Source organism: Palaemon carinicauda, chromosome 31 (assembly GCF_036898095.1).
Source record: "Palaemon carinicauda isolate YSFRI2023 chromosome 31, ASM3689809v2, whole genome shotgun sequence".
In the NCBI taxonomy this organism is placed as follows: Eukaryota; Metazoa; Arthropoda; class Malacostraca; order Decapoda; family Palaemonidae; genus Palaemon; species Palaemon carinicauda.
Window position 1 is genome coordinate 61,618,993 of NC_090755.1, and position 15,000 is coordinate 61,633,992.

The 15,000-nt window shown below is 38.6% G+C and overlaps 2 protein-coding genes across 2 annotated transcripts in view; both read left to right on the forward strand.

Annotated features, from left to right (window-relative positions):
- The window catches only part of LOC137624764 (uncharacterized), a 9,732-nt gene extending 5,282 nt beyond the window's left edge, over positions 1 to 4,450 (forward strand). The window contains exons 2-6 of the mRNA XM_068355716.1: positions 1,603 to 2,791; positions 2,942 to 3,431; positions 3,535 to 3,789; positions 3,893 to 4,077; positions 4,253 to 4,450. Of these exons, the coding sequence (XP_068211817.1) occupies positions 1,603 to 2,791; positions 2,942 to 3,431; positions 3,535 to 3,789; positions 3,893 to 4,077; positions 4,253 to 4,450 (2,317 nt within the window). The remainder of the gene's footprint in view (positions 1 to 1,602; positions 2,792 to 2,941; positions 3,432 to 3,534; positions 3,790 to 3,892; positions 4,078 to 4,252) is intronic.
- Positions 1 to 15,000, forward strand: part of LOC137624433 (uncharacterized protein C2orf42) — a 277,882-nt gene that overhangs the window by 73,064 nt on the left and 189,818 nt on the right. The window lies entirely within an intron of this gene.

Here is a 15,000-nt window from a genome sequence, read left to right on the forward strand (position 1 = left end):
ACATATATATGTATATATATGAATTTACATATATATATATATATATATATATATATATATATATATATGTATGTATATACTTCTGGGTCACAGCTACTCAAATACAATGTGTGTCCTACAGGAATCCTCGTATTTCCTCAACCTCTATATACGGCTCTGGAGGTAGCAACATAGGACCGTGGGTACAAAGTATTTTTCGAATCCTCCGCATATATTTATCACAGAATGGCCGACGACTTTAATTCAATAAAGCACTCCAATAGACCCTCATTAAAGATCGCCTCTTTTATATCTTTCTTTTATATTGACGATCGAATTTTGATGAATATGAATTCGTTCTCTTCTCTTTAATTATACGAGTTGTTTTAAATGTTTAAAGGCAACTCACGAATGTCAGAGGCAATGGGCATTGACATTGCCCTAGCAAGCAGGACAATGCCCTAGAGACTGACCATATATACATCTCTTTAATAGGGAGTTTAAAGGTTTAAAGGCTGGTCATGAATGGCCGAGGCGAGGGACAGTGCCATTAACCTAGCAAGCAGGACAATGCCCTAGACACTGACCTTATATATATCTCGTTAATTATACGAGTTGTTTTAAAGGTTTAAAGGCCGCTCATGAATTGCAGAGGCAAGGAACAGTGACATTTCCCTAGCAAGCAGGACATGCCCTAGAGACTGACCTTATATACATATCGTTGAATATGCGAGTAGATTTAAAGGTTTAAAAGCCGCTCATATATGGCAGAGGGAAGGGGCAGTGACATTTCCCTAGCAAGCAGGACAATGCTGTAGAGACTGACCATATATACATCTTCTCTTTGATTATACGAGTTACTTTAAAAGTTTAAATTCCACTCATGAATGGCAGAGGGAAGGGACAGTGACATTGCCCTAGCAAGCAGGACAATGCCCTAGAGACTGACTATATACATATGATCAGGGCCCAAACTCCTCTCCACCCTCTCCTATTGACCTCAAGATTTCCTGACGTCTTTCGAACTCTAACTATGGAGAAGAAAAAGTCTATTCGTGTCCGCTTAGTCCTTAACGATCTTCATCCCGTGGTTTCAGATCGACAGCTGTTGCAGAGCGGGAAGAAGAAATGGTTAGATTAAAGCGCTGATTCTCTCTCTCTCTCTCTCTCTCTCTCTCTCTCTCTCTCTCTCTCTCTCTCTCTCTCTCTCTCTCTCTCTCTCTCTCTCTCTCAGACAAGATCGTAAGAACTCTTTAAATGCTTAAACAAAATCGCTCTACCACAGATTAAATAGTCTCCGCGGATAGGCTAAAAAGTCTTTGAAACTTCCTAAATCCTTGTAACTCTTGCGTGCACACAAACACACACACACACACACACACACACATATATATATATATATATGTGTGTGTGTGTGTGTGTGTATATATATATATATATATATGCATATATATACATATATATATATATATATATATATATATATATATATATATATATATATATATATATATATATATATATATATATATATATATATGTAAATCTAGTCAGTCACTTGGTCTTTATTATTTAAGAGAGATTCTCTACTGGTGTCCTTAAAACTTCCTTTGATTATTCCAGACCCAATTCCATGGTATTCCAGACCCGTTCCAGGTTTTCCAGATCCCAGAATCCAATGGTATTCAATACCCAATCACATGGTATTCCAGAACCCAGAATCGCATGGTTATCCAGAATATGGAATCCCATGGTATTCCAGACCCAATCCCATGGTATTCCATACCCAATACCATGGAATTCCAGACCCATTCCCATGGTATTCCAGAGCCCAGAATCCCATGGTATTCTAAATTATGGAATCCCATGGTATTCCAGACCCATTCCAGGTTTTCTAGATCCCGGAATCCAATGTTATTCCATACCCAATCTCATGGTATTCCAGAGCCGAGAATCTCATGGTAGTCCAGATTACGGAATCCTATGGTATTACAGACCCAATCCCATGGTATTTCAGATCCCAGAATCCCATGGTATTCCAGAATATGGAATCCCATGGTATTCCAGAATATGGAATCCCATGGTATTCCAGACCCAATCCCATGGAATTCCAGATCCAATTCTATGGTATTCCGTACCCAATCCCATGGTATTCCAGAGCCCAGAATCCCATGGTATTCCAGATTATGGAATTCCATGGTATTCCAGACCCAATCCCATGGTGTTCCAGATCCCAGAATCCCATGGTATTCCAGATTACGGAATCCCATGTTATTCCAGACCCAATTCCATGGTATTCAAGAGCTCAGAATCCCATGGTATTCCAGATCCCGGAATCCCTCGGCATTCCAGAGCTCAGAATCCCATGGTATTCCAGATCCCGGAATCCCTTGGTATTCCAGACCCAATCCCATGGTATTCCAGAGGCCAAAATCACATAGTATTCCAGACTCAATCCCATGGTATTCCAGATCCCAGAATGCCATGGTATTCTAGACCTCAGAATCCCACATCCAATCTCTTGGTATTCCAGATCCCAAAATGCCATGGTATTCCAGACCCCAGAGTCCCATGGTATTCCAGACCCAATCCCCTGGTATTCCAGAACCCAGAATCCCATGGTATTCCAGACCCAATCCCTTGGTATTCTAGAACTCAGAATCCCATGGTATTCCAGACCAAATCCCTTGGTATTCTAGACCACAGAATCCCATGGTATTCCAGATCCCAGAATCCCATGGTATTCCAGACCCCAGAATCATATGGTATTCCAGATTGCAGAATCCCGTGGTATTCCAGACCCAAGCCATTGGTATTCCAGATCCCAGAATCCCATGGTATTCCATACCCAATCCCTTGGTATTTCTGATCCCAGAATCCCATGGTATTCCAGACCCAATCCCATAGTATTCCAGACCCCAGAATCCCTTGGTATTCCAGACCCAAGCCATTGGTATTCCAGATCCCAGAATCCCATGGTATTCCATACCCAATCCCTTGGTATTCCAGATCCCAGAATCCCATGGCATTCCTGACCCAATCCCATAGTATTCCAGACCCAGTCCCATGGTATTCCAGACCCCAGATTCATATGGTATTCCAGATTCCGGAATCCTGTGGTTTTCCAGTCCCAAGCCATTGGTATTCTAGATCCCAGAATCCCATGGTATTCCATACCCAATCCCTTGTTATTCCTGATCCCAGAATCCCATGGTATTCTAGATCCAATCCCATAGTATTACAGACCCCAGAATCCCTTGGTATTCCAGACCCAATCCCATGGTATTCCAGAGCCAAGAATCATATTGGTATTCCAGATTCCGGAATCCTATGGTATTCCATACCCAATCCCTTGGTATTCCTGATCCCAGAATCCCATGGTATTCCAGTCCCAATCCCGTGGTATTTCAGATCCCAGAATCCCATGGGATTCCAGATCCCAGAATCCCATGGTATTCCATACCCAATCCCCTGGTATTCCTGATTCCAGAATCCCATGGTATTCCAGACCCAATCCCATAGTATTCTAGACCCCAGAATCCCTTGGTATTCCAGACCCAATCCCATGGTATTTCAGAGCCAAGAATCATATTGGTATTCCTGATTCCAGAATCCCATGGTATTCCAGTCCCAATCCCGTGGGATTTCAGATCCCAGAATCCCATGGTATTCCAGACCCCATAATCCCATGGTATTCCAGACTCAATCCCATGGTATTCCAGATCCCAGAATCCCATGGTATTCCAGACCCCATAATCCCATGGTATTCCAGACTCAATCCCATGGTATTCCAGATCCTAGAATCCCATGGTATTCCATACCCAATCCCTTGGTATTCCTGATCCCAGAATCCCGTGGTATTCCAGACCCAAACCCATAGTATTCCTGACCCCAGAATCCCTTGGTATTCCAGACCCAGTCCCATGGTATTCCAAATCCCAGAATCCCATGGTATTCCAGACCCCAGAATCATATGGTATTCCAGATTCCGGAATCCTGTGGTATTCCAGGCCCAAGCCATTGGTATTCCAGATCCCAGAATCCCATGGTATTCCAGACCCTAGAATCATATGGTATTCCAGATTCCGGAATCCTGTGGTATTCCAGACCCAAGCCATTGGTATTCCAGATCCCAGAATCCCATGGTATTCCAGACCCAATCCCTTGGTATTTCTGATTCCAGAATCCCATGGTATTCCAGACCCCAGAATACCTTGGTATTACAGACGCTAGTATCCTATGGTATTCCAGACCCAATCCTTTGGTATTTTAGATCCTGGAATCCCATGGTACTCCAGACCCCAGTATCCCATGGTATTCCATACCCAATCCCTTGGTATTCCAGATCCCAGAATCCCATGGTATTCCCGAACCTAGAATCCCATGGTATTCCAGAGCCCAGAATCCCATGGTATTCCAGAGCCCAGAATCCCTCGGTATTCCAGAGCCCAGAATCCCACGGTATTCCTGACCCAATCCCTTAGTATTCAAGATCCCCGAAGCCCATGGCCTTCTCTGTTCCAGGTCTTCTAATATCTTTTTGCAGCGCCTGTAGGATCCATCCATGTTCCTGAATCTCACGACCTTGAAGCTAAGAAGGCATTTTATTTGGATCTCGCAATCTTTTGAAGTCAAAGGGGTATCTGAACCAGAACTGGATATATGTATATATATATATATATATATATATATATATATATATATATATATATATATATATATATATATATATGTGTGTGTGTGTGTGTGTGTGTGTGTGTGTGCGTGTGTGTTTTCGAGTGTTCTGTAAAACGCATATAATAACAATCAATTTAGCCTAAACGCGAATCAGCCTTATCGAGCTCCAACCTCATTTCAACCTCTATTTCGAAATTTCTTCCTCTTTAATAATCCATTATCGAAGGCGACACCTTCTGCAGAGCTTCGATTATATCCCAAGGTTATTAATTGTTCGAGTTAATTGGTTTAAACGCGTAAATAACCCCAGGACTTTGCCAATTAACGGAAGAAGGGTGGCTGGTTTTTTTTTTATTTATATCCTTTGATGGTACAGAGTGGACTAGGTATATTTAATTTAATGATAGTAATGCAAATAGTAATATTTTCTGATATCTTTTTTTATTGCTGTTTTCATATAGGTCTAACTGCTGAGTCACCAGCAGCCATTGCCTGGCCCTCCATGGTCCTAGCTGGAGTGGAGAGGGCCCTTGGGCGCTGGTCATGTGTACATCTGGTCAATCTCTAGGGCATTGTCACTGGCCCTTGCCTCTGCCATTCATAAGCGGATTATATACATTTACAGTATCATTTTCATATTCATATTAATTTGTGAAAATTCATTTTGATTCATTATATGATATTTTTATTTCAAGTTTCAATAAGTTTAATATTTTTGCCGGATTTCATTCATAATTTTTTAAATTCATAAGTCTACTTTACCTATATGGATTTTTCAGTTCCCCCCCCCTCTCTCTCTCTCTCTCTCTCTCTCTCTCTCTCTCTCTCTCTCTCTCTTTGGTATTCTAGATCTTGGAATTTCATGGTACTCCAGACCCCAGTATCCCATGGTATTCCATACCCAATCCCTTGGTATTCCAGATCCCAGAATCCCATGGTATTCCTGAACCCAGAATCCCATGGTATTCCATACCTAATCCCTTGGTATTCCAGATCCCAGAATCCCATGGTTTTCGTGAACCCAGAATCTGATGGTATTCCAAAGCCCAGAATCCCACGGTATTTCTGACCCAATCCCTTAGTATTCAAGATCCCAGAAGCCCATGACCTTCTCCGTTCCAGGTCTTCTAATATGTTTTTCGCAGCGCCTGTAGGATCCATCCATCTTCCTAAATCTCACGACCTTGAAGCTAATAAGGCATTTTATTTGGATCTCGCAATCTTTTGAAGTCAAAAGGGGTATCTGAACCAGAACTGGATGTATGTATATATATATATATATATATATATATATATATATATATATATATATATATATATATATGTGTGTGTGTGTGTGTGTGTGTGTGTGTGTGTGTGCTTGTGTGTTTCCGAGTGTTCGGTAAAACGCATATAATAGCAATCAGTTTAGCCTAAACGTAAAGCAGCCTTATCGAGCTCCAACCTCATTTCAACCTCTATTTCGAAATTTCTTCCTCTTTAATAATCCATTATCGAAGGCGACACCTTCTGCAGAGCTTCGATTATATCCCAAGGTTATTAATTGTTCGAGTTAATTGGTTTAAACGCGTAAATAACCCCAGGACTTTGCCAATTAACGGAAGAAGGGTGGCTGGTTTTTTAATTTATTTTTTTTTGATGGTACAGAGTGGACCAGGTATATTTAAGTTAATAATGATAGTAATGCAAATAGTAATATTTTCTGATATCTTTTTTTTATTGCTGTTTTCATATAGGTCTAACTGCTGAGTCACCAGCAGCCATTGCCTGGCCCTCCATGGTCCTAGCTGGAGTGGAGAGGGGCCTTGGGCGCTGGTCATATGTACATGTGGTCAATCTCTAGGGCATTGTCACTGGCTCTTGCTTCAGCCATTCATAAGCGGACTTTATACATTTACAGTATCATTTTCATATTCATGTTAACTTGTGAAAATTCCTTTTGATTCATTATACGATATTTTTATTTCAAGTTTCAATAAGTTTAATAGTTTTGCCGGACTTCACTCATAATTTTTTTAATTCATAATCTACTTTACCTATATGGATTTTTTAGTTCTCTCTCTCTCTCTCTCTCTCTCTCTCTCTCTCTCTCTCTCTCTCTCTCTCTCTCTCTCTCTCTCTCTCTCTCTCTGTGTGTCTTGGTGGTAATTTCCTTACATACAAAATAGCAAATACATAGAACAGACTTCCAGCGGATGTAGCAAACAGTAAAAAAACAACAAACAAACTAATTCGCTCTACCTAAGAGCAAATGGAGTCTCCGCGGATGGACTAAATTTACTAAAAAAAATCTTTGAGACATCCAAAATCCTTGTAACTCTCTCTCTCTCTCTCTCTCTCTCTCTCTCTCTCTCTCTCTCTCTCTCTCTCTCTCTCTCTCTCTCTCTCTCTCTCTCTCTCTCAGACTTCCAGCGGATGTAGTAAACTAATAAACTCGAAACAAAATAATTCGCTCTACTCAAGACCAAATGGCGGATTGACTAAAAAATCTTTGAGGCATCCAAAATCCTTGTAACTCTCTCTCTCTCTCTCTCTCTCTCTCTCTCTCTCTCTCTCTCTCTGGGGTAATTTCTTTACATAAAGAATAGTAAATACATGGAACAGGCTTTCAACGGATGTAGTTAACTGTAACAAACTCGAAAAAAAATAATTCGCTCTACTCAAGACCAAATTGCCGATAGACTAAAAAAATCTTTGAGACATCCAAAATCCTTGTAACTCTCTCTCTCTCTCTCTCTCTCTCTCTCTCTCTCTCTCTCTCTCTCTCTCTCTCTCTCTCTCTCTCTCTCTCTCTCTCTCTTTCCACTAGTATAGAATTAGACCACATGCATGAATCATTCACCATTGAGAAATATATTAATAGACCTAATTTGTGTGGCAAGTGCTCCAAATGGAACCACAGAAGTACAGGATGCAATAGGCCCCCCAAATGCCGTTACTGTGCTGGAAGTCACTTATCAACAGTATGTAAAGAAAAAATCGCAAATGGAGAACAGTTTGTACCAAAATGTCCCAATTGTTATGGTACACACAATGCGACTGCACTGAAATGTCCAAATCACCCTGGGAATGAAAGTTCTGCGACAGGTGATGGGACATTAAATAAGCCACCTCAAAGACATAACATCAGAGCCACAGATCAAGAGTCTAAAAATACAGATGCCATACAAGAAAATTCACCAGAACAATCCCTATTAAGTAACTTGAACTTTCCAGCTCCTTCGTGGATAACTGAAAACCAGCCATCTGACAATAATTTAATTGTAACCATGTTGCAATCATTTGAAGAAAAGATCACTAAGAAAATAGAGTCAATAGAAGAGAAATTCATTGCCATAGAAAATAAGCAACTTGAGCTAGAAGAAAAAATGAGCCAGTTGATAATTCCAGATGAAGCCACCATCAGTAACAGACAAGTCCCTGCTGATGATATCATAGAAGCAGCTGTTGCAACAGTGATGAATGCTCATCCTTGGCCTCGGGATTTTTCTGTTAAAGATATTCGATCTGCACTTAAGAAGGTGTCAGCCGAGGATAAACACTCATATGGTGTAGCTTTGGCCAATTTGATAAAATGCATTATGGATTTTAAGCAGTCAACACATAATATTGACAGAACAAGTTCACAAGCAGAAGCTATAGTATAATGGAACAGCACCCTCTTAAGATTCTCACATGGAATGTTAATGGCATCAGGAATAAACATATTGAAGTGCAGCATTTCTGCCTTGAAAATGATTTGGATATTATCTGCTTACAAGAAACCAAGCATACAGATGCCAATAAGTATCAAATACGAGGTTACCAAATGTATACTGTGGACAGTCTCATTAGACAATCCCCTTATAGAGGAATGATTACCTATATCAAGAACAGCATACCTGTCTCTTATAGAATAGACGTCACCCTTGGAGAAGACACCAACTCCCAACTCTTTAACATACATGACGAGAAGGGAAACATCAAAATCAAAATTATGAATGTTTATATAACAGATAATAAGCTTGATTTCTCAGGGCTATATGAAATAGTTGATGGCCATCCTTGCATACTTGTTGGCGATCTTAATGCAGTTCACTATAAACTTGGGGATAATTCATTGCAACCCTACAACAATAATGGCAAGAAATTTATGAATCATATTGAGAGTGAGAGTAATATTATAAACGTGATAAATGGACCTGAGCCAACACATCTCCAGGGAAATAAATTGGACTATGTATGTCTGATGAATGACCCTGGATTTCCACACCACTGTGAAATTGTTGATACCTTAACCTCAGACCACTTTGGTGTATATGGGGAAATAATGCTTCCAGATACAACACGAAGGCATATTGTCCCAAGGAAAAGACTAAAAATTCCAAAAAAGCATAAAGGGTTTATCAAAAGTAAAATGAATAACTGGTATGCTAGCTATACAGTATCTACTACAGATGACCTTAACAGAGATATGGTTGCAGAGCTTGAGAATTGTATTGAAAGTGTTACAAATCCAAAGAAAAAGATGAGAACGACTATCGGAACAATGAAGAGATGGTATAATAGTGATCCAGCTGTCAAGAGAATTGATAAACAGTATAAAAAAGTGAAGAAAAGGTGGGAAAATAACCCCACTGAGCAAAACCTCCTTATCTTTAAACGGATGGCTCAACAGGTTCAAGATGTTAAAGTGAAATCTAGAGAAGTACTGGATAGCATTTCTCCAATCAATGGATCACAATACTCCATTCAGACAGATATCTCGAAAGGTTAAGATTGTCCAAGGAGAAAGGATGAGAGAGGGTCTTCACCCTAACCCAACAGAGAAATGCAATGAACTTATGGAAGAGTGGGCACAATCCTCAAGGTTAGAAGTGCACTTGCAAAGAATCTCAAACGAAGACTCAAGAAAATTCAAGAAGCCCTTAGAAAATATCATCCATTCGATAAAAAACCTATCAGTCAAGAAGAATTCCGGAGATGCCTCAAGAATGGAAAATCCACTGCACCAGGAATGGATGGTGTCACCTATGATATCATCCGGTTTCTTGCAACAGTCCATGGTAACCCAGTCCTTAGACTATACAACATGATATGGAGTGGGGGCAGTCTGCCCAAAATGTGGAAGAGAGCCATCATGATACCTGTCCCAAAACATGGTAGACCAGGTTCATTCAGACCTATTTCTCTTACATCATGCCTCTGTAAAATCTTTGAAAGAATTATATTAAACAGGATGATGCATACTATTAAACGTAGATTGTCATGTAAACTGTATGGCTTCATGCCAGGTAAAAGTACGCAGCATTGTATTCATAGAGTTTTGTCAGAAGTAAAAAAAAAGAGGTTTACAGTATTTATTGATATCAAGGGAGCTTTTGATAAAGCTAATCCAATTGCCATTTTAGCTGAATTATCTACCATTACATCTGGTAACATTATTAGGATAATTGAGGATTATTTTAAAGATCGATACAGTAGAGTATATTTTGAAGGGATTTACTCCAAGTGGGAAAAGATGGAACTAGGTACACCTCAAGGGGGAGTCTTATCGCCCATGCTCTTTAATGTTTTAATGAATGTTATTGGCTCTTTGAAGACAAGAGGTATCATAACAACTATTTATGCAGATGACATAGTGATACAAGGACAGTCATCCAAAGCTGTAAAATTAATACTCAAGAAAATAGAAAAAATTTGTAATTCACTAGGGTTAGTTATATCCCCAGAGAAAACCAAGATACTAAGTAAGAGAAATAAAGAAAAACAGATTATTAAACTGCAAGGTAAAATAATAGAAGAGGTAGCTACATATAAATATATGGGGGTTATTGTTGGACAGAGCAATCATAGGAATGATGAAGTAACCAAACTAAAACTAAAATGTCAACCAAGATTAGCCTTATTGAGAAAGGTTGCAAGGGGAAGTGTTGGGTCTTCTGTCCCCGTTCTCCGGACCCTTTATATTTCTATAATAAGATCAGTCATTGACTACAGTGCAAGTAATCTAATTACTCTTAGCAGACAAAGGAGGCAATCTCTCGAGGTTCTCCAAAATGAAGCAATGAGGATAATTTTTGGGTGCCCTAGAACGGCTAAAATTGAAACTATTAGGCATGAAATAGGATTACCAACTCTTGCTCCAAGAATCAAAGCAGTAGCTACAAATCAAATTGTAAAGTCTCTCAATACAGCTGATGATGGTATTTTTAAGCAGGCCGTAATGAATCCGAAGGGGAAAGATAAATGTAATAAGTGGTTAAACAGTGCTAGAGAACTCTTGAGTACCATTAATGTGAGTGATTATTTGGATAATAATCAGTATGTTGTACCAGAATTACCGCCTTGGGATTTTCCAGAAATGAATGTGTCCTTTTCTGATCTCACATATAGGAAATCTGATGTGCCTATTGAGATGCTGAGGCAGGACTTCCTCAGGAGGTTCAGTGCCCTTCCACATAGTGCTAGTGTCCTATACACAGATGGTTCTTTGCAGGAGAATGGACGAGCTGGAGCAGGAGTTGCTCTCTATCAGGATGGTATACTACAGGAATCACGCTCTCTCGCAATCAGGGCAAGCAATCATTGTTCCACTACACAAACAGAACTTCTGGGAATCGCTGCCGCACTTACTATTGCCAAGAATGAGTTGGGTGGTGTCACTATTGTCTCTGATAGTATGTCGGCTTTGCAGTCTATTGTGTCAGAGTCATCCGGAAGTAATAAGTTAGTAAATAGAATTCGAATACTTTTATGTAAATTTGAAAAGAAAAATCGAATTGTCCATTTTATTTGGACCCCATCTCATTGTAACTTGACGGGGAATGATCAAGCAGATTTATTAGCAAAGCAAGGCTGTTGTAAAGAAAATGTTGACTACAGTTTCCCACTGTCATATGAAAGTTTGAAAAATAAAATAGAAAAACAACAGCGTCATCGAGATATAGAATATCTGAAGGGAGTATACCTGGAAAGTGCCTCGTTCCGCAATTATATGGATATCACTAAGGGGTCAGAGCCAAATTACATAAAGAGTGGTTTACATACTAGAAAACATCAAACAAGCTATAGCAGATTGCGTTTAGGGTATAAGTATTTGTGGGAGGTGACAAATGATAGAAATTCCAACATAAGAAACTGTCGTTTGTGTGAGTTATCTGATGGGCACAGGTTACATCATTATATTGGAGAATGCAATGAAATTGAACGTTTTAGAAGAGAAATTAAAACTTTGTCATTCCATGTTATTCTTGGCCATTTCTTGGATCCTAGGGTGTTTTTGGAGGTAAGAAATATTACCCAAATTTTGCAAATGCTTCCTAGCTTGCCATATTATTATTATTATTATTATTATTATTATTATTATTATTATTATTATGTTTACTTATTATTATTATTACTATTATTATTTTATTATTATAGTTGTCATTATCATTATTATTGTTATTATTAATGTCATTATTGTTATTATTTGTCTAAGTAAAGGGAATAATATCTGTTAAGGCAAACTTTCTGATGCAAGCCAGCTAGGGGGTGCGCCATTTGTGTTCTGTTGTATACGTGTGTATGTATATACACATTGTATGTATGTATAATATTGAACGCAATAAAATTATTAAATCAATCTCTCTCTCTCTCTCTCTCTCAGATGGGAAGCATTATCATCTTAATTTTGGGGACGTGTCCCATGTTTAACAAAGTGTCCATAAAATTAAGACCAAGAAAAAAAGGGAGTCTTTTTATAATAAATCGAATGGATTCTGGGGACTTTAACGAGCTTTTTCCTTTGATATTTTATTTCCTCCTCCTCCTTCTCCTCCTCCTCCTTCTCCTCCTATTTACTAACTTCACAAATCCATTGGGTTTTTGGAAGTAAATTGTACCCTGGATCTCTTAACGTAAATACTGAGTTGTCCCATTAGTTAAGTGACCAATATTTTTCTCTTAATTTCTCAACTTCTTCTTCTTCTTCTTCTTCTTCTTCTTCTTCTTCCAATTTTCATGCTACTTTTGTCTGCCTCTTTTCTCCATTAATCATAATTTTCGTTTTCCGTTTCCCCCACTACTTTTACACGTTTGTTGTTGTTGTTTGTTGTTGTTGTTGTTGTTGTTGTTGTTGTTGTTGTTGTTGTTCTTCTTCTTCTTCTTCTTCTTCTTTTAATATCATGCATCATATATAAATAACTTTTTTTTCTTTATACCATGAAACCTTTTGTATGTGTCAATAAATGCTCTGCTAAGAGGGCTATTTATATATATATATATATATATATATATATATATATATATATATATATATATATATATATATATCAACGGTTTTGCAACTATTTACCTGTTTATTCCTTTAGAAATCATATTTACTTTTCTTTTGGCAGATTGTAAACATTTATCGTGTTTGGGGTTCATAAAATCAAAACATGACACAATTACTGTTTGTCTTCTGTTGTTCAACTTTGAACATTTTCCCTAGAGACTGACCATATACTCCATATGATCAGCGCCCAAGCCCCCTCTACATCCAAGCTGGGACCAGGTAGGGCCAGGCAATGGCTGCTGATGACTCTGTCGATAGACTTATAGGCTCCCCCAATCCTTAGCTCACAAGGATGGTGAGGCTGCAGCGACCAAAGAAACTGAGTTTCAGCGGGAATCGAAGCACAGTCAGGCATTCACCAGTCAGGGACGTTACCACATCGGCCACCACAACCCCTTTGAGATGCAAAATTACATTATTATTATTATTTATTGCTAAGCTACAAACTTAGTTGGAAAAGCAGAATGTTATAAGCCCAAGGGCTCCAACAGGGTAAAATAGCCCTGTGAGGAAAGGAAATAAGGAAACATATAAACTTTATGAAAGTAATGATCAAATGAAATAAAATAGTGTTGGTAATGTCATGAGTGGTACCATGTTGATGTCATGAGCTGTACAATGCTGTTGCTCTCTTAATCTTTTATATATTGTTTATTTTTATTTTATTTTTTATTTTTAACACAGGCAAATATCATGATTGCCAGAATCCTGATAGCCCTTCTCTATGAAGTTTTGAATAATATGTTTATTTTTTATTTTATTTTTGTTATCAGAAAAAATAGATATTATGGTAGCCAGAATCTCGATAGCCCTGTTCTTCAAAGTTTTAGATTATGAAGATTCAATAATTGGAAGAGAATTGATGGGTTGTTGTGGCCTGGTTGGTAACGTCTCTGCCTCAGACTCGTTAGTTCATTTAGTGTCTGCAATCTTACCACTCTTGTGAGCTAAGGATGGGGGTTGGGAGAGCCTATAGGTCTATCTGCTGAGTCATCAGCAGCCATTGCTTGGCCCTCTTCGGTCTTAGCTTGGGTGGAGAGGGGGCTTGGGCGTTGATCATATATGTCACTGTCCCTTGCCTCTGCTATTCATGAGCGGCCTTTAAACCTTTAACGGTATCTAGGAAATCTCTGATTTGTAATTTCACGAACAGATTTCATAAATTACATCATCTGTCTCGCCAGTCATCTTTGTCTCACGGCTGTCATCTCTTGCAAAATATGCGTTGGAAATATTCCACCCACTGAGAGGAGTTAACTTCAGATCAATGGAGTGGAACACAAGCTCTGGTCATTTTTCATATGTGCAAATTTATTCTCGAACACGAAAGAAGAAGCATGGGAAGGAATATGGCGGGAAAAGTTTTATTTAATTTATTTGTAATACAAAAATATATCATGAGAAATATAAAATATGAGAAAATAAAAATATGAAATATATGAAAATGTAGATAATAAAAATGAGAAATATTGGATGATATATAGCGAGGAAATGTATTGATGGCAGCCTAATTTATACAAATTGGAAAAAAAAATTATGAAAATATAAAGGATAAATGAATTACATATCGTTAAAACAAAGATTCCTCAAGTGCCATATGTGGATGAGATCATGTTGAAGGGTAGATAAAGATGGTTTGGGCGTGCTCTTCGTACTCCCCAAGAGAGATTAGTTCACCAAACTTTCAACTGGGTTCCACAAGGCACTAAAAGAGTTGGAAAACGCAGGCCTTCATGGCTGAGTACTAAAGCGCGAAGTAGGAGAAGAGGAATTTAGAAGTATTGAAGTAAAAGCTTTAGGTAGAGACGACTGGCGAAATCTACGCCTATTTGCGTCAATAGGTATGCAGTTAATTCTCATAGTCAGACCTTTACCATCATGAGGTTCAATACTACACAGTATTCTAGAAGTTTTATTCCAGCTGTGACCAAGTTGTGGAATGATCTTCCTAATCGGGTAGCAAAATCAGTAGAACTTCAAAAGTTCAGTCGCAGCAAATGTCTTTATGTTGAATAGGCTTACATAAATCTTTTTCTAGTTATATA